We start from the raw sequence: 26743 nt of genomic DNA on the forward strand, positions 1-26743 counted from the left end.
TCATTTTTTATTTGTCGTGAATTTTCATAGTATAGCGAAGGATATTTAATTTAAAATTTCAAATAAGTTCGATGCAAATTGTACGTGACCACGTTGATTTTTATAAGAAAGAATGTTATTTGATATCGATAAATAATTATTTGCAATGCTTGTTGATTTCGAGAAAACGATTCCATAATAATGGCTATCTTCTTCTTATCAAAATCCGATTATCGCGAATATAATCTTTGAGTCCGATTATACATTGATCCTACTACTGGTCATATCGAACAGATTATCACCGTCGTAACTTGTATCAACTCTTCAGTTTTCGAGACGTCCTATTTCGAAGAGTACGCACGTGTGTGGCTACATTGAAGCCGATTATCCACGATTATCGCTTTTCTGGCCGAGTAAACTTGCTTAAGCAAATAACTATCCTTCTTCGACTTCCGTAATCTCCCTGGACGACTTTCTTCCTCTTGTATTTGCATAAGCGCATCGAATTGCCTCTTGTTCGTATTAAGCGCTTATAGAATGTCGGTGAATATTCGTTCGGTAATTCGCATACACGTCAAAGTTAGGCGAAACAAGAAGGGTATCCCGCCTAAACCACGACCGCCCATGTATTTCATGCGCTATTGATTTCGAGACACGATTATCGTCTAATCGGTTAAATCGCTTTAGAGAATTCTTCGTTATTTTAATATTCAATAACAATACGTTTCTTCTCTTTTATACTCGCGAATATTTGATAATATTCATTAACAGTAATTGAAAATATAGGGAAATATTTATTCATTGATTTATATTTTGTTTGATCGTAATTAAAGTGTAATTAATTAATGCGATGAAATAATTAAAATCAACGAATCAACTATACGTATAATCTAATACGTAAATAGCAAAAACTCCAACTTCTATTTTCGAGGAATTAATGAAACATGTTTCATTCCATGCCATCGAACGGTAACGGTCTTCGATCCAATGGAACGAACACGAAACAAATTTGCCGGAAGTCACGTTTCCTCGAAAAAAAGTTTGACCTATGTTCGACGGACATCCGGCAGCGGGAAGAAGAAATTCCGCAGCGAGTTTTTCCTCCTCTTTCTATCGATTCCTTTTTGCTATTCGCAATATTGTCGGCAGTTTTGGTTTTAACGACGTATCGAGAACGTATTGTGTGTGAAGGGAATAAATGAGGATAAAAAAAAAAAAAGAAAAAGCAATTTTCCTGCTTATCTGTGCCGATAATTTTAATGTACGTGAACTAAGTACAAAATTTGTCATAATTGAATTCATTGCTTATATGTGTATATATTTTTTTCTTGCATTTGAAAATGAAAGAAATGTATATTATCATTTTTATTTAATAATACATGTATTATTTTATTATATAGATATATTTTGTTTTTAATATATGTAAGTGCGTATATGTAAGAATTGATAAAACGCGTGATGATATATTTTGATCGATACGCGAATAAAGAAAGACAAAAAAATTAAAAAAAGAGCAAGAGCGTGAGAGAAATTGCAGTTATTCATAATTAGGAACGCGAAAGAATAGAACGGGCTCTCTTTGTATTAACCGAAACTATAGATTTTTGTTTGTTGTTATCCTTTTGTATTTTGTATAAAATAAAAATTTACATTGCATATATATATATATATATATATATATATATATATATATGTACATACGAAATAAATTTACACGAAACAAGAATGAAATATTTATATATCAACATTTTTCAATCTTTTTGTCCTGCGAATCAATATATTTGTTTGTAACGGTATCACAGCCCAAATGTTTATCATATAAATACAATTCTTAAGTACCTCCTATACCTGTGTCATTTTATATTATTTTATGTTATTTATCATTTCGTTATTTTATATTATTTTAAAGATAACGACTGTTATTACGGTATGCTCGTGAATTCACAAAAACATTTTACAAAAATTTTCTGAAAAATTCTTATAAATCATTTACTTTTCTCATTTTGACGTAAGATCAAAGTTATTTATCAATGATCCATTGAGAATTTAACGCGATCCATAGATTAATAAATGCTATTTTATATTACTTCATACACTTTTTTAATAAAATAAAATTCGATCGATTTGATGCGTTCGAACATTCGAAAAGACGAAAATATGGATGTCTCGTAAAGCAAACGAAATTTTCGAAAGTGGTTTTACTAGAGAATTTTCGTGAAGCATCCTACAAATCCCCGTATCGTGCGAGCTCTACGCCAGCGTTTTATCCGCACAACGCATTCTGGAAAACGTTCCACGCTTCACCACGATCGAACGAGTTCGCTCGATGAATCACGTACCTCGGAAATGGAACCATTTCGTTTGCCTTTCTCGGTCAACTTCATGCCTATTATCTCTGGCCGAATTCTCTTTCGAATTTTTAACGAAGAAAATATTTTTCGTTCGGTTATTTACATAGACGACGATATTTCGTTCCATAACGAAGTTCTATCGAAAAATTGGAATGGTATATTCTCTTTTTTTTTACACAAAAATTCAATTTTTTATTTTTTATATATATATAATATATATATTATATATATATATAAAACATAAATAAAATAATTTACCTTTAACAGCATTCAGCTTGTTGCCGACCATCTGCTTTGCCACGAAAGCCGCCATTTTGTTTGGTGATCAACGATCAGCGATCAAGACAATTCTTCTATAATCTAGAAATAAAAAAGATAAAATTAGACACGAGATAAGAAAAAATTAAAGAAACAAAATCTATTCTTTGTTTTTCCAGTTTTTTTTTTGTGTTCTGAATTATGTAATGTTACGTTGTAACTTATGGCACAAGATATATATATCGAACATGAAATAATTTTTATATTAATAAGTAATAGAATTACTTATATAAAAAATATTTTATATAATATTTCAATAAGGAAAATATATATTTATATAATAACAATTAAAAAAGAAAACAATACTATTTTATATAAAAATATTTCACGTTGACAAATATCCTACATGAATAATGTACAATTATTTCATTATACATATATTAAAAATTCGGAATATAAAGAGAAATAAATATAGAAATATATATGTGTTGGATATTAAGAATTCAGAATATAAAGAGAAAGAAACTTTTATTTTCATAAATATCGAAACGAACAGGATGAAGTCATCTTATTCGCGAAAATCGCTCAACTATCTTGTTTACGATTTTTTAGAAGAAACTTCCGAGTATCTAGTACTTACAAATGTTTATTTATTTCGTGGTTTTTATCAACAAGGAAGAAGAACGAAAGGAAGAAGACGGATCTTTGTATTCTTCGCGTTTGAAGGTTATAAGAGAAAAAAGATTTATAAAGAAAGGAACCACGCATAATTTTCTTTTCTTTCGGTCGGACATCGAACGATCGTAGTGGGAATAAACGTGGTAGGACGAAAGAACGAACGATGGGAAAACTTTCATTTTTTTCTGTCCTTCTTTTTCTCTTTCTTTTACTTACTTTAACATTGTACTTCGCACACGCACGTACGTTGTGGCGCCTTCGCTCTTCTTCAAAATGAAAATGAAATACGCCTCTCTTGGGAATAACGGAGCGAAGAAAAGCATTTTAATCTCGTGAACGCATCCCTTATGACTCTGAGAATATTTCGAAAAGAAAATAAGAAATAGAGAAGTAAAAGAAAAAATAATAAGAAAATCACAAAAGTCAGGTACGATTGAAAGAGCATTCGTTTGAAATCTATTCTTGTCTTTTTCTTAGATTTATTCTCCCTTTTTTTTTTTTTGTTTCTCGATAAAATCTAGAAAGTGTATATAGAAAAGGAAATAAATTGCAATCGACATACTGAAAGATTAGAAACTAGGTTATATAAAAGTTATCTACGGATGAAAGTAGTTATTCGAACAAGTGAACGAGCTACATGAGAAACAGCAATGTACCATATAATATACACGATATCACTTTCCCGTAGGAATTTCATTTCTCTCGTCTCTTCACTCCTCTTCACTATCTGCCTTATATTCACTCTATCGTCACATTCCGCGAAAGCGTTTATGACGAATGAGAAAGCTGACTGTTGCATCGTAACATCGAGATGTTAACCAAAATATGAAAATGTCCTTGTACGCTCATCCGCCATTCTAAATTTCTCTATTTTGTTCCCTGATAGAAATGACGTTGTCGCGAATTTCAAACTTTCTGCTTGATTAAAAATAATCTGTATTTGCCGCCATGTAATTGTGATGTTAACGCACATATATAATATTTCTATATTTTTACATTTCATTTCATTTTATCGTCAAAAATGTCATTATTACTTCGTATTTAAAGATTTTTTCTTTTTTTAAATATAAATTATATTTACTGTGATATAATATAATTGTACTGATATAAGTAATTATTAATAATAACGAGATTATTAAGAACAATTTTATATCTTTAATAATTGAAGACAGTAAATTACATACGTGTTAACAGGACGACCGCTTAAACTGGAATGAATCTTCGATCTTTTCTTTGTTATAAGTATAAAGTAATATTTATTATGATCCGTTCTATTACCGATGTGACCTAGACTGTGTATTGACATACGTGTGTATCGATAAGTCTATATATCAACTAACACAATTATGAGTCATTTTCAACTATGTCTTTATTTATTTTCAATTGTGTATTTATTTATTAACTTCCAAGTTAATGTATTTCTGGGAAGGTAGTACTATAATAATTTTCAATTATCTTTTGAGAAAATTCAGTAGTTTGCATATACCATGCTCGGAAACGAGTCGACGACGATGTTATGTACCCCCGTTTTTCCAAGTGATAATCTCGAAACGGTCTACTTAATCGAGACGACGTCTATTTGGTGCAAACTCGGAAAACAGCGGCCTGGGATAAAAAGAGATGACTCTTTGCTGGCTTGGCAAAGGACAGAGAGTCGAAAGGATCGATAGGGAAACACGAGAATGCTATGGTACGGGACGCTCGTGCTGCGTATGTGTATAAGAGAGAAACACGGATGTATGTATATAGATATAAAGGAAGAAAAGAGAGAGAGAGAGAGAGAAAAGAGAGGCTGCGAAGACGACGCCGATAAACTGACGACCAAACCGGCGTCGAGACGTCTCGGCGCCTCTTTCCCTCATTCTCTCATTCCCCTCTCTCGTGATTTTACAACAACACGCGACAACCTCGATGAATAAGACAAGCTCATCCCAACCCAAGAATGTTTTTTTAGCCACCGAACAACGCTATCATCGTCAATAAAGTTAATTGATAAATTTTCGACAATAATAATAATAATAATAATAATTATTATTATTTTTTATATTGTTATAATATTATTATTATATTTTATAATTATTATATTTTTAATAATAATAATTATTATTATTCTTATATATTAAATTATTATAATATAACAATAATAAATATTATGTAATAATATTGTAATAATAATAATATAAATAAAAATAACGAGAGAAATAAAATTGTTATAAAAAATGAAAGCTCCTTTTTCTACTTTTCTCGATGCCTATGGAGCTTTTTCAATCGGTTCGCAAAGCCTCTCGACGAGCTTAAGCGAAGCTCTTGTTTTATCCTCATAGATGCAAGTCGTCCGTACGAGTCTTGTTTGGCTATTACTACACCCCTCGCTACTACTTCAGGCCGCTTAATGTGCTCATGTTTTTGTTCAGTAAGCTCGAGATTAAGTAACACCAACAAACGGCGAGGCTAACGAACCGTTTCGCCGCTTGCGAAAGAGGATTTCCCTTAGCGAGATTTCGAGGGTGGGCACTCTCAACGTGGCCGATCGGCTCGATAATCATCAAACACGGTCGGGATTTTCGATAGTTCCCAGAATAACGCATGGGATGTGTTCAAACTCGATACGTCCTTTCAACGATTGCGAACAAGAATTTTCGATCGGTAAATCCAGACAAATTGAAATAAACAAATCGAACAAATCATTCCTGCAGTGTCTCTGCAACGTGTATCGGTAATTAGGAGTAAAGTATAGCGAAAAACAAAAATATACGGATATGTAGATTACGTAAATACATGTAAATGTACATGCCATGAAATAATGAAATATAGGAATGCGAAAATAAAGTATAGCTCTACGTAATCTCGCATAGCTTGGTTCGGAATGCAAATTGTTATATCTTGGCATTGAAATTCCGAAAGATTATTATCTAAGAATAACGTAAAAATGATAAGTAACATTTTATAAGTTTATTTTCTTTGATATAAATTATTTCTCTATATAAAATTCTGTTCCTAAAGAGATCCCAACGGTTTCTAATGCATGTTAGATAAATTTTTGTCGATGAATAAGCAAATATGACGTGGCTCTGAAACGATAAAAGCATCAGAGATTGCTAAAGTCGAAGAGTTAGGTAAGAGGGTTCTTTCCGTTCGTATTTCTATCCTTTTCTTCCTTCAGTTGATGCCTGTTAAAGGGCAAGAAACTTGATGGGCGTTCTTGCGAACGCATGCACATCTCCCACAGAATCTCTTCTCCTAACCAGATATCCAAACGGACAAGCTGCTAACCAAACAGTCAGTCAGCCAGGCAGCCATACGAAAAGCAGATGAAGTTTCCGCTTGTCGAACCTTTCGGAGTCGAGCAAACACACCGGAAGTGCTCTCCAAATTGCCGTAAATTTTCTGCCTTGTGTATGTACCGTCTCTTCCACTCAAACGATGAGGACAAAGATGATAAGGACGAAGAGTAGAGTTCCCTCTTCCTTTAGGAGAAACGTATTTTTACTTTTCCTTATGGGACAATAAACAACAATATAGTCTTCCTACATTCCCTGTTTTCGACAAGTGCTAGAATACCCATTCTAAAAGCGAAGAGTTTAACCGAATTCTACGAGTCTCTTAGCAATGTTTGATCTTAAACGGCCCTCGTTTTGAAACAGCCAGTACGTGATCGCGGCCGTTTTCGTGAAACGAGGTCGAACGTGACGGTGAGAGTGGTTTTTCGTGAAATTAAGAACGCTGCAAATCGCTCCGGGACGAATAGGATGCTCGTAGAGTTGAAAAGAGGATGCTGTGTGGATAGGCGCCATTGTCGCGACGATAGAGAGTGGGGCAACTCGCGAAGGAATATTTTTCACGAGCCAAAGGATTTCTCTTTTTAACGCAAACAAAAATTTCTCGTTCGTACCAACTCCAGTCGAGAATTTCAACGCGCGCACACACACATACACGCGCGCGCGTACTTACCTACGTATCTACGATCGGAATCACCAAAGCTATCTTCTATCCTTTTCTCCCTTTTACATTCGTTCTGGAAACGAATAGATTGTTCTACATGGTCTCAAACATGACCTACAAACGTTGAAAAGCTCTTGGCTCGCTTGTTAAAAGTACTCGATTGCTACCACTGAAAAATCTTCTTAGTCAAGTTGTTAAATATATGATAAACAAAATGAGATAGAAACAATCGATTTCTTATCGTATTTCGTTTAAATCGATTCAACTCGATAGAGAAAATAATTATACGATGAGAAGATTTTTAAGTAAAAATCAAGGCCGTTCTCGTAATTCACTCCATTCTTTTTTGTATATCTTAAAATAAGTATCGAACGTATCCAAAAATAAACGAAAACGTCGCGATAATTGCGATCTGTTAAGAAAGCGAAACGAGCTTCGAAATAGATTCGTAACCGGGTTAAAAGTTCGCGGCCATTCGATTTGATTACGAGAAAAATAATTATATGACTGCATTCTTCAGAATTTAAAATAATACAATGCGATATAAAGAGCTTTGGAAATAATATTAGAAGAATATATAAAAAGAAAAAAAAACCTATGCCCCCAATTAAAAGAAAAATAGTATAATAAAGAAGCTTCTAATACTTGTAGTGATAATTTTAATATGATAAAAGCTACTATAATTGACATACATAAATGAATAAATGAATGAATGAATGAATAAATGAATGAATGAATAAAAAATTGACGAACAAAAAGAAATAAACTTAATTGTGAAGAATCCGTGGATTCTTTCTCCCTTTAATTAATTTTCATGGAATTCGTTTATGCGGAATTAGGAGTGAAGAAATTTGTCCCGCTTGGTGAAGAACTATGGCGGACGTTGGAAGAATGCTTTTACCGTCCCTTCCATCCGGTGCCGGAAGGAAGGAAGGAAGGAAGGAAGGAAGGAAGGAAGGAAGGAAAGAAAGAAAGAAGAAATGGTGCTCGAATCTTGCACATGTGAAATAGGACGCGTTTTTATAAAATTTTTGGATCTCATCGATGACATTAAATATGTGTATATGTACATACATGTATGTATATATATATATATATATATATATATATATATATATATAATTTTTTTTTCATAGTAGAAAGAAACTTTCATATTTTAAACATTGAATCGTCTGTAATAAAAATGTCGTTTTTAAAAATATCGTTATCTTTCCTACCAAGAAATTGTAGATAAAATTCTTGATCGTTTATACGGCAATTAGATCGTTAAAAAATTTGATAAATTTCAAAGGATCATTCAGGGAAGGATATCCAGAAGCTCTCGAAAACGTTTCCTATTCACGAAGCGATTCGAATTTCTCTGGAAGGTATGAATACCTAACGTGACTTCGGTCAGCTGATTGGACTATCATTGTAGACGTTCGGAAGGATTCCATAGATACCAGACGTTTCGTTATTCCAATATTTTCCTATAACAATTTATCGAAAGTCGTAGTAAAATTTTTCGAAAAAGATATCTATGGAAATATCTGTGGAAAATGTTTTAAATAAATATCAAGAGAAATCAATGTTGTCGGATGAAAGATTACTTTCTTTGATATTATTTCGATTCGAATAAAATACATTAAGTAAGTAATAAGTAATTAATTGAGAAAGGATTGATCGTTTTAAGTAGAGTCAGAACTCAAGAAAAGTAGCAGCAATCAGCATCGTTCAGACGCTTCGGCCCTCCTTCGCAAACTTTCCTTCGATCTTACAACTCCAAATCCTTTTGCTCCCTCTTTTTCTTACTTAATTATTCTCTCTTCGAATAAATATTATTCTCCCTAAATGGCCGAGATTTTCATTCATTTTATAGGATATAGATATACACACATGTACACACACACAGACATATGTACGTTTCCAATGAACTTGGAGAAGGAACGAGAACTCAATTTTTGACAAGTACTTCTCAACTTCAAACTTCTAAACAACGTTTTCATTTTCATTCATTTTTCCCTTTTTTATCTTTCTCTTTCTGAAAAAAATTCACTTTCCTGTTGGATTTCTAATCGTACTAACGGCGAAGTTCCAGAAATAAGAAATTCCGTTTTCTTTAAATTTTGCGCTGAAAAGACGTCTTCTAAGTGCTAACGCCAAACTTTCGAAGCTTTAAAGTTCGTCGATAGTTTGTAGAGTACACGATCTAAGTCCTGAAATTTTCCAGCCGCTTACCATAGATTAAATCGCAGTTATAATGCATAGAGTATTCCAAGTTTAATCACAGAAAATCGAGTGCTCGCTCGAACCTTAAGCTTTTTTCATTAGAACATACTTCATTCCATTTATCAGATCCCTCTCATAATCGCTTAATTAATGGATAATAAATTTATAAAGTAATCAGATTGTTTTAAGTAATGATATAGTCGATGTTAAAAAAATAAATCTACTTTAATTGGCCAATCATTTTTGAATTCATTTTTCCTTCTTTCTTCCGATCTTTTCTTTCTCTTCTTTCCTTTAATCTTTACCATTTAAAAGATAAAATATTTTCATTAAGAAATAATTCATTCCACATTCGTCAACCTTCGATTTATAATCTCTCGATTTATTCATAATAGATTAATAGATTGATCGAATCATCATGAGCAATGGTATATCTGATGTAAGAACAAATAAATGAATTTACATGTACAAATTATTTTCGTGCTATTTACTTCTCCAGCGATTTTTTTTGTTTTTCTCTATCCTTTGGTCCTTACGATTCAAGATATCTGGTCTCTCAGTAAACGTGGTTCCTGTTATCCACCACTGCTTTCACATCTCTCTCATCTCATATCACAGAATTTCTTCGCTCTTCTCTTCGTTCTCCTTCTACTTTCCATGTCTCTATCAGGAGAAGAAAATTCTCGTAGAAAAGCGAGGACGACCAACGTAACAGCAAAAGCAGCGAAGCAGCCAAGAAGCTCTCAACGCAAACGAGCAAAAATTCCAGGACAATTGCGGCATGTCGATTGCACTGTGATAGCGTGCATAAGTACGCGTCATGCCCGTTTCTCCTCCATCCTTGGCACTTCATCTTATTTTCTACCATTCGTCCGCAAGAATGCATTCTCTGCCTTAAGTGAAAATCATATTTCGAATGATGTAAAAATGTACTCTCGGTGAATAAGCGATTTCGTTGCTTTATTATTCCTAAAATTTATACATATATATATATATATATATATATATATATCTGAATTACGATAAAAAATTTTATTTATGAAAATTTCTGTGAATAGTTAACCTTTTGCAATATAATTATTTTCACAGTTTATTCTTGGCTTAAAAATAATTTCGAAATAATTCATTTTTATTTTAATATCTTGACTAGAAACAAATTCTATGCAATTACGTTAAATACAAGTTTTGTAAATAAGTTTGTTTTTAAAACATGACTCATTCATATTTCTTTTAATGTAAAGTAACTTTGAAAACTATTTTCTACGTGTTAATAATTTCTCCTGTTATATATTTCAACAAAAATCTATTGTTATTTAGATTTCTCGATTTGTGTATGACTTAAACAGCCTAAATAACAATTATACTTGTTACGATGATCTAGGGAAATGTACAACGAGACATAATTTGAGCTGGTGAGTTTCTATTCTTTGTTTTATTTTTTTCTTTATTCTTCTTTTATTCTTTTATTTTTATAAAATGAAGATCTCTTGAACTGTTATGAGATATCGACAACAGTGCGATATAAGTTATCTTTCGGTAAATAATAAAAAGTTAGTTTGCTTTCTGTTCTAAGTGAGTCCTTAACTTATATATATATCTAATCTTCAGCGAAGAAAATATTAAGTGTGAAAAGAAAAAATAAACGTAAATGCATAGAATGTAAAAAACATAACCAAAATATTTTAAATTTTTTAATCGTGTTTAGATATATTTAAATAATAAAAATTCAGTTTTTTTCTATACCAAGAATATAAATTTATAAGATATTACATACCTTATAACTTATAAATCGAAAAGATGTAAGTACATACCAAATACAATTTTTCAATAAAGCTGTTTCATTTTGTTTGTTTTATTAACTACAATAATAATAGTGCCACGTTAAAGGTGACTCGAAGCGTATTAAAGAAAAATATTATTGTCGTGTTAGAGGTGACTCTAGAGTGCGAATGATTAAATCAGTTGAATAAAATTCTATTCGAGTTCTACTAATATTTATCCTTAGAATTTTAGAAAAATAATCGCATAGAGAGTTTATGTTAGGCGTTCAACGTGAAACAGAATTCTTTCTTGTTCTTTTTACTTGTCTCTCTTTTTCTCTGTACTTTCGTTTAGATCATTAAAATATAAGCGTGCTATACTTATCCATACTATGCTACATACATCCTTCCTTTTATATACATTAAAAAGATAATTCGAAATTATTTATTACGAATATGAATCATTTATCGGAAATATCCTTAATCCTAACAAATAAAATAATGATTTTAATATAACTTTCGATAAATTGTATAGATAAAAAATTATCGTTTAGTATTTTTTTATAAGAAAAGAAAAAGAAAAGCACAACAACAACATAAAAGAGAAAAGAAAATGAAAAAAGAAGAAGAAAATCTATAAGCATCAGCTAGCTAAAAAAAATTCCTTTGCTTCTCGAAAATTATCACGTCGGGTTAGTCAGTATAAACTGGAGGGTAACAAGAAAAAAGAAACAAGAAAAGAGGAAGAAAGAGAAGGATAGGAAGGGAGAGACTGTAATTAACGATGGTAAAACGGGCGGACATAGATGCGACGTAATACCAAGGAGTGACTAATTAACTGCTAAGGTAACCAGCCACGTCGAGTTTAGCAAGGTGCACTAGAGCCGAGGATAGTACGAAAGCAGAGTGATCGATCACGAAAGACACTTCGAGCAGGCTCGATTTATCCGTGAAGAGTGGAAACGATCGAGCCAATGAGCCAGCGGCAGAGCCATCGGCAACGATTTCGTTTTCCCTCGTAGGCGGCATTAGATTTTCTCATCTTCGACGAAACGATCGTTCGGGGGATGGTCCACACAAAGGGGTGGACCTTTTTCCCCTCTCTTTTACCCTCTCCTTACTTCCGTTACGATCAAAGCGTCTCTATTTTCGTACATCACCTTTGAAATCATTCGAGCATTCGTTCGTGTACACACGTTTCGAAAATGAATGAGAGGGAAAGAGAAAAAAAGAGAGAGAGAGAAAGAGAGAGAGAGAGAGATTCTTCATTATACCCTTCATTGTAATACGTGAAAGCGAAGAAACGAATCTCCAAAATCACACTTATTTGATTTAAAAACTAACTAAAAAGTCACTCGAAGAAATAGAATCAGAAAATTCAGATAAGATCGTTCGAATAAATAATTTTTCGAAAGAAGAAAGATATAAAAAAGAAAGAGAATAGAGAATATACAAGGGGGCGAAGAGATGTTTCGAGGGTCGTTGTGAAACGTCGAGTTTGCACGATAAATGATAGTATATCGGAAGACCTAAGTAACACCCCTGTCTCTTAGATTTACCCTTTTATTCGCTGTCTACACTTCATAGTTGTATCTTTATCGTTTCCTATGGGACTTTGGTTATTACGCTTACTTTCGCTGAAGACAAGTTACGGAGGAACAAAGGAGTAACTCGAAGAAGAGGGAAAAAGTATGTAAGTGTTAGAGGACGGTGAGTGGTAGATATCAGAATAGAATGATGGGGGAGGGGATAATGGATAAGTGGCATAGCGCACGTACGAAGAAGAGATATACAGAGAGAAAGAAAGAGAGAGAAAGAGAGAAAGAGAGAGAAAGAGAGAAAGAGAGAGAGAGAGAGAGAGAGAAGTCGAAGAAGATCGTGGCCATTGTCTTGTTTTAAAATACTTGAGGGAGGTAGGTGGTGGTTTTTGAAAAAGGTAGAGAATCTCTTTGAAGGGGTGAGAAAGAGAAAGAAAGAGAAGAGGGTTGGGTTAGCAAGACGAACGCTCGAAGGAGGGTGGAAAAGAGCGGTTTTCACGAAACGGAGAAATATTAAGGGTTGCACTCCCGATATTAGAGATCCTACTGGAGATCGGCGTCGATTTGTTCCAATGAAACGTTCCGGCAAACGTCGTTTCTATACCGGGAGCGGCGTTCCTATTTCCACCGTAACGACCGGCTCGTTTCTCTTGTCGTATAGAATTCTCTATCTTCCGTCTGCTACTCCTCCTACTTCTCCATCCTCTTGATTCGAATGGCGAATCGTGGCCGATAAGAGGAAATTTCTTTTGACGCGAGAGATCGTTCTTCGACTGATGTCGAGAAAGAAAGAAAGAGAGAGAGAGAGAGAGAGAGAGAGAGAGAGAGAGAGAGAGAGAAGAAGAAGAAGAAGAAGAAAAGAAAGACAGTGCGTTAGAGACAAAAAAAGAACTGGGACCCTTACATCTCGCTTCGAATCAATCTAATTATACGAAGAATAGAATTTAATTGTTCTCTCGTAGTTCCTCCTCCGCTTTTCTCGTCCTTTCCTCTTTCGGATATTTTTCTTATCAATTCTCTTTCTTTCTCTCTCTTTTTCTACCTATCTATCTCTATCTTTCTCTCGCGATACAAGAAAGGAAATCTTTTTAACGACCTCGAGAAAGAAACTTTAATTTCTTTAGAAAAATTTCAATTCTTTTGTTTGCACTTGCGAGTTCTCTTTTAACAATATCTATAACTGCGATATAACGAAAAAAAAAAAAAAAAAGAATAAGTAAATAAAAAATAAAAAATTAATAAAGAATGAAGAAACAAAATACTTATGTCATTGACAGAAATCATGCGAGACATCCAGCCGATATTTTCTCTCGATTCTCGTTACCGTATAAAAGCACCGGAGCTCGTTTACTCGACGTCACAAATCTTCGCTAACGTTTTCGAATATTTGCGAAGTCGTTTAAAAGCCACGGAAACTCCAGCCTTCTCAGCCACCTTTCTCATTCGTGCCTGATCTGTGGTACCTTGGTACGCATTTCTTATTAACGCCGTTCATTTTCTCAGCGACGACAAAATTTCCGAGCCAGCGAAACGTACATCTTCGGTGAACCACCTGGCTGTTAAATCTCGTCGCTGAAATATACATACTTACATATTTCTCTTTCTCTCTCTCTCTCTCCCTCTCTCTTTCTCTTTCTCACTTTCTCCCACAAAGATGCACATACATGCTGTATTTTATAGTTTCGCCAAATACGAAGTAGAATATTGCGATATTAAGCCGTAAAATTATGTAAAATACAAATAATCTATAAAAATAAAATTTGTTCCTTTATATAGCCCTTCGAGTTGTATACGTGTAAATACATATATTTTATAGAAGAAAAGATTTCCGGACGACGTATCATAGTATCTCTTTAAGCAAAATTCTTCGTCTTTTACGAGTATTTATATTCCTGTCCACACGCGTACATCTTTATCCCTAACGCTTAGGGGAAACCTTCTTGCTCTTTTTTCCTCTACACTGTCTTCTCCACGAACTATAAATCTGGGTTTCCGTAGCAAATACCATTGTCGGAATACTCTTTTTCTTTCTCTCTCTCTCTCTCTCTCTTTCTTTTTCCCTTTCGTCGCCTTTAGATCGGCGAAAACATCCTTCTGATAAAGCATCGTTTATCTTCACGCGAATCTCTGCCACCTACGTGGGACAATGACGAAGAAAGAGGACAGTTCAAACAAGACAGACAAAAAAAAAGAAAAAGAAAAAAAAAGATCGTAAACGTATTTTTATATCACCAGCAGAACTTTCACGAAATGTGAAGTACTAGCATTGAAATTCAAGTTCTGAATAAATCCAAAGAAAGAAGGAAAGAAAAAAAAACGAAAAGAGAGAGAGAGAGAGAGAGAGAGAGAGAAAAATAAGAAGTTTAAGACTATATCGAGAATTATCGATTTTTATTGACGAAGTATTTTACATTGTTACAGAGTCTATACTCTTGCAAAGAGACGAAGTAATATAAAAGGTTCCATCGAAAAATTTGCTCTCGCTGTATACTCTCTTTTTCTCGTTCTCAGGGAACCCTTTGTAGATTCAAGGTGGTATGAGAAAAAAGGTAAAGGAGTCTGGAAAAGTTAAATTCTCCAACATAGAGGTCCATAACGCGGAGAGGCCGGTACAAAAGAGTCGAGCTTACTTGCCGAGTTTACGATGTGGCTGTCGGCGGTAGGGCATCATCGAGTCGAAGCTAACGTCGTAATAAGCGGATGCGAAAAGTTCAAACTGCTTTCCAAGCGAGCTTCTACAAAATGTAAGAGTCTTTTGCTTTGTACGTAGATGTAAATGTGTGAGATTCTTCGAAGAACGAATTGATTCGCTACAGTTCAATATCGAAATATTTCCTTTGTGATGACCGTAACAACCAACGTCGGACCTTATATGAGGAAGTGAATATAAAAATAAGTAACGATAGAACGATAATGTGAGCTTTCTTGAGCGTACTCGCTTGGAAGTTCTTCCATCGGAAATACTTACTTGAATAATGGACGTTGTGTAAAGCGTCGGGAAGTTCGATCGATAAGAAGCGAAGCACCTTTTAGTTTTCTCGAGTCGCTATCGTGTCCCATTGCGTATCATTTTGGAAGGAAAATAAAATAAGAAAAAAGAAAAATAAAATATATTCGTAAGATACGTGTCGCGATTATCGGAGAAATCGAATTTTCTTGCTTGAATTTTTCAACGAATTTGAAAGAGGTTTCTTTCTCCGAGATTATAAAAAAGATGAAAGGTTGGTGAATGATATAGAGACGATATGTAATTTACGAAGCTATGCAACGTGACATTATAAATCACGATATTATGCGACTTGATACTATTCGAAGCGATACTATGCAATTCGATGCAACTCTACAAGTAAACCGTTCTAATGCTTTTCCCCTTTTTAACAAACGTTCCACTCATACATTCCTACTCTCTACACGTTCACACCAATATCAATATTCGAGCTGACCTAAAAACGTATTTATACGTGCATTCTAACTTATTCACACATGATTCTACCATTCATTCCATACAATATCTTTAGAAACGACACTCATTTATTGGTAAACTTTTTCAAAGTACATTATCACGTTCTTTGACACTATCTTACACTATATCAAAACTAATGAGTATACATATTATAACGGTATTACCTAAAAAATTTATACTTGTGTTTTAAATATAAGATCAACGTGAAAATCGTTCGGGATTTTTCAAATACGAACAAATAGATCTACTTTGACATTATCTTACACTATATCAAAACTAATGAGTATAATATTACAACGGTATTACCTAAAAAATTTATACTTGTGTCTTAAATGTAAGATCAACGTGAAAGTCGTTCGTGATGTTTCGAACACAGAAGAATAAACCGACGTTACAATGCTTGGACTGGGCGAGCTATCGATTTATCGGCAGTCTTCTTCGGGGTGAGTGTTTCCAATGTTATCGGTAAAGATATATCATAACCCCACGATACAGAACGGCCATGCTACGTTGAATTTTCGTTGCGGTTGCTACAGGGTAAATCGAAGACAAGAACATGTGCGATTCGGTTGATATCGCTTCGGTTTCTACGATGTTACCCAACGATGCCAGCCGTTTCCTTCCTTACTTCTTCCTTCCTCCCTTTCTTTCTTTCGTCGAGAAACCGCTTGTGGTTTAGACACTGGATGTCGTTTTATTTTTATTTCGAGAAACATTCGATTGATAAATGTAATTCCCTTTCTTATTTTTTTCTTTTTTTTTTTTTTATCATAGTTCTTTCTTTCCGTACAAAAATATAGAAATATAATTTATTTAAATTTATTATGTTTCTAGAATTGGCAGTTTTTAATACATACGTATATATGAATATACGTATATAAAAAGAAATAAATAAATCGTACTCTAAAAAGAAATTTCATTTCATGGAATAAGAATTAAAAATTTTTCAACGGAGGGTCGTCGTAAATACGTTGGTAGAATTTTTCGATTAATATTTTCTGTAATTCACGTGATAAACTTGGTGATTTCTTGGTATAAATGAGTTGAAAATGAAAATGTGAAGAAGAAAAAAGAAAGAAAAGTAAAAATAAGAACAAAAGAAAAGATGCTAATGTTTATGTAGATACATCAGTACAACGATGAGTCTGAGAAAAGAAGAAAGAACGTCGAGCGTTCCCGACGATTTTAATAGGGGTCGACAAGGGACTAATAATAGCAAGGATCGATACGCGGTAGTAGCTAGTCGACTCGCCAGAAAGCTACTTCGTCAGTATTCTTTCCTCTTTCTTCTTTTACCAAAAGCTACGAAAGCTCTTTTAGATTGATAGAAAAGTTTCCTTAAAAGGCTTAATAGTTTAATATTATTTCTTTCAATTATTTTAATTATTAAAACAAGAAATACACACACACACATACACACACATATATCAAATGATGATATTTCGGGAAGAAAATAATCCCTTTTAAGGATTACACTTGGACAGATCTTTAAAAAATTCGATTTAATCCATTTTCAAATGAAAAACTTTTCTTCGGATTAGATATCAAAGAGACATTAGTGCTCGACGCTAATATCTCTTTGATATCTAACTACAAAAGAAAAAGACGATTAGGATCATAAAAAAAAAAAAGAAAAAAGAAAGAAAGAAAACAGGGTCAAGAGAAATTTCGTTATAAGTATTGTGTAGGCGACGTCAACGAGCCACGTCATTCGTCATCGACGATATAGACGAGCTATCGGAGAATGTAGGAAATGGGTGGAAGAGAGAGAGAGGGGGGGGGGAGAAAAAAGAGAGAGGTGGATGAAAACGTAGCAAGGAAGATGCGAGCAAATGTTCTAGGATAAATGAGGACGGTAAACAAGTGGCGTGTTGCTGCCAGGCTAACGTTAGAGTAATATGAAGGATTAATCTCGAGGAAGGTTAAAAAAAAAAGAAAGAAAGAAATAAAGAAAGAAAAAAAAAGAAGAAGAAGAGCAATAAGAGTAAGAAAAAAGAAAAAAAGAAAAAGATGGAACGACGAATTCTCTTGCATCCTTTTTTCTCGACCGACTTTTCCGTCTCTCTGTCCTTCTCTCTCTCTCTCTCTCTCTCTCTCTCTCTCTCTCTTTCTCCTTCTCCTTTTCCTTCTCCAGCACATTGTAATTTAAAACATCCTACGGCAAGAAATTTTATGCCGACACGCTTGTACAACACGCTTCGCTCGCGCATTAAAAAGAAACGATAATGTCCCGGACGTAAACGAGGACGTTATTCTTCACGGGCCACCGCGTGTTTTTCATTCGACGAGACCAGTTCGAACGAGAAAATGAGAAAACGATCGAAACTATCTTCGGCAGGTCTTTTCGAAAGACGTATATCTGGAAGGAAAATCGAAAATTTTGCTTATACCATACGCGATAACATTTGATTATTTGATTAATCTTCAATCCATATCGTTAGAGATTTATTGTTTATATATATTTGTAACGATAAGAAGATATTATATTTGCAATTAATTAAATATCAAAGAGGAAATAACGAATATATATATATATATATATATATATATATATATATTAAAATTTAATGAAAGATTTACTCGTTTCGCATAGGTTACGCAAGTGTAGTATATTTATTACGGCATTAACATTGATATGTTGTAATTTTGCACATCCATTTAATTTATTCATCGCGGAATTAGCTCGTCAGGAAGATTTAACTTCTTCCGTGATAAAAGGATAAATAATTCATTTGTTTCTCACTCCTATTAAGAAAGCATTATACTTCCTAATTCATTTACTTCATTTTACGACTCATTAATTTCCAAAGTTTCCTATTTCCATCCGTACCGTTTTATTTTTAATCGAAATAAATCGTAAACATTCACGTTCATCGATCTCTTCAATTAAAAGGTTCGAGATTAAGAAAAAGAAAAAGAAAAAAAAAAATATTCAAAGAAGAAACATCGTCGAACGATGGAAAGAAGGATTAAATGTCCTTAAGTTTTTCCGGATAAAATTTGATTTAAGAAAGATCCAGAAAACTCTTCTTTTTATTTTGAACGAGTATAAAAGATTCCCCTTGGTTGTAATTTAAAAGTTGTTTTTTGTTTGGTCACGAGTTTGACTTTATGTCTCATATCTTCAACTAATTTGGAGTCCATGATCATGAGAGTTAGCTTTTCGCGTTAGAGGGTAAAACCGACCGAACAAAAAAATTTAATCTGCGTCCCGTGAAATATCCCGTGCTGACGCAGTGGACACGAGAGAGAAAGAGAGAGAGAGAAAAAGAAGGAAAGAGAGAAAGAGAGACCCCTAGTCCAGCCCTTTCGCTTGTAATTATTGGAACGCGCTGTTACGGGAAGTTACCTGAATTCTGATCGAAATACCGGAGAACCACTCGATCTATCTCCTTTCTCTCTCTCTCTCTCTCTTTCTCTCTCTCACACACACACTCTTGTTCCTCGATTTTCGCCAACTACTTTCACATTGGAATGTCCCATTCGAACAGCACTGAGAACTATTCGCGAACGAACTCAAGCGGAAATCCGCATGAAAATTCTCTCGATAAAAAATACTTTACGTATCGAATTATAATGGTTTGAAATTAAATTCTACATAAAAAAAGAAAATTTTGATTCGAAAAATTAAAATGAAACATCGGAGAATAATACCTTCCGTTGCAATCTGTATTTAATTCGAGGATCAAAAAAAAGGATAGTAATTTCTGCGAATTTTTTGTCCAAATAGAAGAGTTTAAATTCTAACAGCTAAGAAGAAGAAAAGAATAAATAAAATAAAACTCGTGAATAAGTAAAAGAAATATTTTCAATAAATAAAATTTGTCCACGAAATTGATGAAACAAAGTATGTATTGCGTGAAATAATGAGAAGGTATGAGATGAACGTATTAAGATCAATGAATGTCATTGATTAAAAATAAAAGAAAACTATTGTGTTTGTATTGACTTCCTTAACTATAGTGCTCATTTGAATAAAAATAATTCACACATTTCAGTTCAATCTTATTCTGAATTCAGTCTGCATTCCATTTCCAATCCGTCACTTTAATCACAGTTCGATCATTTATATCCTCAATTGTTACACGATGTACAAAACATTGCAAGCTATTAGAATTGAGTTAATCATTTAAAAATAAAAAAAGTTGAGGACGATCTCGGACATAGAGAAAATATGATGGATCGATAACTAAACTAAAGCGAACGGAAATATCTGAACTTATACATTTAAATTACATACAATAATCCTTAAAATCATCGCGACCGAGCGATCGAAATATAGATTGAACAAAAATGCGCTAATCGATCTTTATTCGTTCGTTTTTCAAGTAATTGCCCTTTTCGAATTGATATTTCAAATGAAGAAAATCAATTCGTAAGGATTTAAATACTTATTGACAAAATAAACGATACTTGTTTTTCTTTTCTTTAATTTCGTTTCCTTTCTTTCTTTTTTCTTTTTTATTTATTTTTTTTTTTCCTTTTAGTGATCCTTTTATTCAGTTTTCAGATATTTCCATAGAAAAGAAAAATTATGATGACGTTCTTTTTTGAATAGTTCTATATGATATATCGAGCTCATTCGAGAAAACGAGATAAGGGTAAAAAGGACGAAGGGTAGTAGGGATAAACTAGGACGAGGTTTTGGTTAAGGGAATATGTTCGAGAAAGGGTTCGTTTCAGGTATATTGCGAGCTCGACGCACTCTCGAGAAACGCGTAGTTTCGCTGTAATTCCGGACTCCCCATTATTGCTAGAAGCGTTAGCGCGACACGTATGCGGCAAAGCCGAATAACACAGCATCGTGATGATGAGGGGTAGTTCGGGGTAAAGAAATGGAGGATGAGAAAGGAATGGTAGGCGTTTCCTTTAGAGTAGGAGTCTAAATGATTGCGGACTAACATTAATGACGGTTCTACCTCTTTTATTCTTTTTTTACTGACGCATACACGCACAAGAGATTTTTCACGATTTTCTACATTGTGAGAAAAAGAATTTTAAATTGCTGATAAGTTGCTTTACGTTTATATGTCTTAATTAAATGTCGAAAAAAAGCGATAAAATCATTTTCGTCCAATAGACCAATGTAGTTCAGTGATACGATAATTAAGTTCAAGTATTGTTGAGTATTATTTGCGATCGTAGAACAGATCTTTTTAACTATTCAAAATTCAATAATTTCGCGAAATTATATATTGTTGTTACAGATGTCGCATAATTGTTTAAAATGTCATTTTAACTGGGTAAAATTATAAAAAAAACGAGGTATTTGTAACATAGTTATTGGCAGCCAATGATATTTGATAAGTACGATATTATTAATCATCATTTATTTTTGGATTATTATCAATTAATTTATTCATTAATCAATTGATTAATTATTCACAAATTTACGAATAAGTAGATAAATATTTCAATGAAAATCGATAAATATATGTATTATAACATATAGAATAACAGTTATAGATAGAAAATGCTGTAATATTTAATATGTTCTGTGTACGACATTTTTGCATCGCATGCGTTCTGAATTTGAACGCAAATATAAAATATTCTTTATTTGTTTATTGCCGAGTTGGACAATAACAATTTTGTTACTGTGCAATATCCGCAGAGTATATAGAGTAAATCTGCTGTGAGTATATGTATATCATTTATAAATAAAAAAACATTTCCAGCCCGTTCGAATGATTTTTTCGAAGTTAAAAAATATCATTATCAAATATTTCTAATTTTAAATTAATAGGAATTATACGAATAATGAAAATTATTGGAAATATATAAAAACAAATAACGTCTTCAATACATATTACGAATATTGGAATTTTTATTAAAACTAAAAAATTTCGAAAAAACTAAATGTACGTATATACATCGGTAGAAGTGATTAAAAAGATTAAATAAAACTTGAAGAGATTAACTAAATCTATGCCAATGGAAATCAGTACTATTTAGAATTAAAAAGATTTAATTTATAATACTAAACTATTACAATTTATTTTACGAATAAAACTTTTGGTATATGCATCTCGTCGTATTCGATAAGTCGTAGATAGATTTTCTCTTTAACTTGGAAAACGAGGAAGAAACGAAGAGGATCTAAAGATGACATATTAGCTTTGATCTGAGAATTTGCAACTAACGAATTCTATAGAAAGCTAATTTCGTTAATTGCGAGCAAACGGGGACACGAAAGGTTGCAGCTACGAGTGAGATTGCTCTCCGTTGCACTAGTGAAACGTCAAAAGCTTTACAGTTGGTGCATATGGTGCACCTATAACACAAAGTAGTTACAAGAGCCTCGATAAATTCGATTGGTCTTAAAGTCGTAAAATCTGCCACCAGTTTCTGCCCTCGGCTTTTCTGTAAACATCTATAGATATTCTCTATACACTACTAATATATATGAACACTTGTATGTATGTATGTATGTGTGTATCCATGTATATATATATATATATATATATATATATATATTTACATATATAATATATAAGCATTCATGCTATATTTGAAGATTTAGATATAATGAAATTACAAGAGAATGGGACCGAACAAAAGAATATTACGAGAGTAATATAGATTGTAATACATAGAGATCATGATCCATTGAAAATTATATCGTCCTCTACGTTTAGGCCCTCCAATACTCTTCGTTTAGATTTTGCTAACGTCTTCGAAGTTCTACGACCGATATAACAGCTATAACAGTCGACCTTAATAACCCATAATTTATCTCTCTCTCTCTCTCTCTCTCTCTCTCTCTATCTCTCTATCTCTCTCTCTCCTCTCTGGACAATCTAAACGTTTAACACGTTCGTTAATAAGCGTTAAAACTAATATACTCTAAGTAATACTTTCTCGAAATAAATGCAATATAAATTGATGAGAGATTTAATTAATAAAATAATATTAATTAAATAATATGAAACGTATATTATATTTTTGTATTAATTAAAAACGAACACGTTATTAAAACAAAAAGAACGGCGAGATAACGACGAGATAACGATGAGATAACGATGAGAGGAGAGAATTTTTTTTTTTTTTTTTTTTAACCGATATTTTTCACGCAAACTACTCAAGCAAAAAAAATGTGGAACATCCCTAGTTTCATCCATTTTTCCAACGAATCCATTCGGGTAATGCTTGAGCCCGATCCGTGTCTGCATACTCGCACTTTAGTATGCCGCGAGTACGATTTGTCACGTGTCTGAAGCGAATCCGTAAGAAGACCGTGCGGGTTGTGAAGTAAGTAGAAAACATTGTGCCGGATGACAAATGAGGAATAAGCTGGAGGACGAAGAGGAGAGGGTACAAAAGCATTTCGTGAATTTTCGGCTCGAGACGGAACGGATAAATCAACGACTTAGCCTGATGTCTTTCTCCCGTGAAAACAACGAAGACGATATATCCTTTAAGAAAATTAAGCCACCCAATATAACGAGTCACTTCTTACCGAACGTTTTAACCTGTCATATTCTTGAAACATATTATGAGCAATAACTATATAAATAATAAAAATATGAAATAATTGATATTAAGGAAAAATGTAAAGAACGTTCGGAGAAAGTAAGTATCGTTTGTATATCAGAAATTTCTTGAAAGAATAAAAATTCTTTACGACAATTTTCACTGAAAACATTTAATTTTCTTAGTATATATAAAAGAAATTTTACACGAGAACTTCCACGAGAATTTTTTATTTCCTTGGAATATATAAAAAAAATTTTACACGAGAATCTCCTCTGAATATTTATATCGTTTAAATGCATCTGTTTTATAAACAATTGATAAAGAATACAAAATAAGAAGATTGTGAATCTGTATTTATTTAATGCATATTTGCATATTTTTGTTTTCCATATAAAACAATATATTGCAACGAAAATTTGCACGACGATTTATGCATGAAATATGTCCGGGATTATGTGAACCAAAATGCAAAATCACATAAGGATAAATTTCAAACTCACCTCGATGCGCTTGGTCTATAAACTTATCAATGAGAAAGTTTGCATACGGAGACCTAAGGGAGTCAAACCAAATGACTTAATGTTAGGTCAATAAAATTCTAAACTCTGTATAATCAATCTAGCATAGAGGAAAAGAGCACACTATTGAGGATTTCCTTCACACACATCGAAACTATTGGTAAATTTCCTAGCGAATTTGTTGTACTTACATACCAGTTTATTACTTATATACATATATATATTGTGTATTATAAAGTATTATTAACTATTTATATGTAAATGTATATATATATATATATTTATATTTATATTTATATTTATATTTATATTTATATTTATATTTATATTTATATTTACATTTATATATATATATATATATTTATAAAAAAAATAGAAAACATTAAAAACAGGTATACATTTATCATGAAAATATTACCAAAAGACAGAGACTGATCGTTTCTTTCAGTTAAACTTTGACCGAGATCGATTCGGTGTTAACCGCAAAACGGGTCACTTAATTAATATCAACCGTGATCAAGTCCGTTCACTCGGAATTATCTTGACGTTATCTTCCGAAACTATCTTGAAAGATAACGCAAGAAAAAGAGAAAGAGAGAGTAAGAGAGAGAGAGAGAGAGAGAGAGAGAGAGAGAAGACGAAAGAGCTATCTCTTTGTCTCTGTCTCTGTCTTTCACCGACGAAACAACGTGGATAGCTATGATTAATACGCGACAGCGAATAATGCAGACGTTATATGTGAGAATGTTATCTTCACCCTTACGTTATGCGGGAGTGTTTGTCTTAAATGGAGCCAAGAGATATCGCGCGTCGGCGTCCAGAAGGGTGCTTTAGCGAGCAAGACGATAGGGGCAAGAGCACGATGAGCCATCGCTCTATACAGGATGTCCCACTTTAATCGATCATATGATATTAAAGAAACTTCTCTAACAAGATGTATCGAGATTTTATTTTCGAATAAGAAATATACTCGATAAAAAGAAGACTTATATATATATATATATATATATATATATACCTTTTCTTTTTTTTCTATTTTTTTAATAACAAATAAAAAGTAGTAATCAGGTCAACATATCAAACAACTTGTAATACAATATTTTGTAATATAATATTGTAATAGAATATTTTGTAATAGAATATTTTGAAACTATTTGCAGGGCTTTCAAGAGAAATAGTAATGTCGAAATAGTAATAAAAAATAGTGATCAGATCAACATATCAGATTGCTACTTTGTAATACAATATTTTGAAACTATTTGCAGTGCTTTCAAGAGAAATAGTAATGGAAGAAAACCGATGGTTCTTAATCTTCGTTAGGAGAAGGAGTTGAAACGAATTGGTGATAGCGGTGGTAGTGGTGGTTTTAGGGGCCAGATAGAAGAGGTTCCTACGATAGAATCGGCTAAGGAGTTGCTACGTGTACGTCGGTTAGACTCCGGAGGACTAAATCTTCCGCACTTAATGGGGCTAAGTAGCGAAGTAACGATAAATTATTTTACCGGAGAAAAGTTAGAGGGAGAGAGGCTAGATTCCTCCTCTTTCTCTTCCTCTTTCTTCTTCTTCTTCTTCTTCTTCTTCTTCTTCTTCTTCACAGATTAGTCGGTTTGCGGTTAATTAAGCGAAAGAAGATAGCCAGGAGAGTTGGTGGCGAGTCTCAATCGAGAATCGTGAATCGAATCCGTGCAAAAAGTCGTCTAGGGAATCACCCTCATCAAGCAGGGTGATTATAAACGGTGTAACTCTTTTCGATGTCTCAATTGGGTTCTTCCTTTTTTATCGTTGAACACCCTAAAAGATCCTTTTGGTATCTTTTACGTTTTTTAAAGCTTGTTAAACATAGAAAATATTTTGAATAAGAAAGGAGAAAAGGTAAAATATAATTTATTTTCTTTTTGTTTCGTATAGAAAAGAAGAGGTTTTGATGTTCAAGCGAAACAAAATTTCATTCGTTAAGGATTCAAGTTGTCCGAGAACGAAAGCTTACGCCAACGGCGTGAACGAGTCGAACCGCGAAATCCTGCTCGTTACTGAGAAGGAAATCCTTCTTGTAAGCGAAGATTTTCCACAGGTTCCGTTGGAGGATTAATCGGAGGCTCTGACGTACTCCACTCCCACTCCGAAGCTCTCATGGGAGGAGAAAGAGAGAGAGAGAGAGAGAGAGAGAGAGAGAGAGAGAGACAGAGAAAAAGAGAAAGAGAGAGAGCGAGATAAATAGAGAGAGGGGAGGAGATCGTCCGGATGGTTGAAAGAAAAAATTGCAGACGAGGACGAAGAGGACTTTGGGGAATTAAAGTTCTCGTTGAGGAAAATCGCCGTCGTATCATCCGCTTCCCGATGGCGACGATTAACAGACCGAGAAACGAAAAGAGACAAAAGAGAATGAAAAGAAGTGGAAAGGAGTGTGTGGAGAGAGAGAGAGAGAAAAAAAGAAAATAAGAGAAAGATGATTTTTTAGGTGGGACGAACGAAGCGTATTATCTCACGGTTTTAACGAGAAAACGAGGCGTTGTGACGCAACAATCGGCCAGAGTGGACGGCCATTTTTCCAGGCGTTGCAAACTTTTCGGAA

The 26743-nt window shown here is 33.4% G+C and overlaps 1 protein-coding gene across 1 annotated transcript in view; it reads right to left on the reverse strand.

Moving 5' to 3' along the window:
* Nucleotides 1-26743, reverse strand: part of LOC122627359 (complexin) — a 233540-nt gene that overhangs the window by 142956 nt on the left and 63841 nt on the right. The window contains exon 3 of the mRNA XM_043808440.1: nucleotides 2589-2690. Within this exon, the coding sequence (XP_043664375.1) occupies nucleotides 2589-2643 (55 nt within the window). The 5' untranslated portion in view covers nucleotides 2644-2690. The remainder of the gene's footprint in view (nucleotides 1-2588; nucleotides 2691-26743) is intronic.

This window comes from Vespula pensylvanica, chromosome 2 (genome assembly GCF_014466175.1).
Source record: "Vespula pensylvanica isolate Volc-1 chromosome 2, ASM1446617v1, whole genome shotgun sequence".
Classification (NCBI taxonomy): Eukaryota; Metazoa; Arthropoda; class Insecta; order Hymenoptera; family Vespidae; genus Vespula; species Vespula pensylvanica.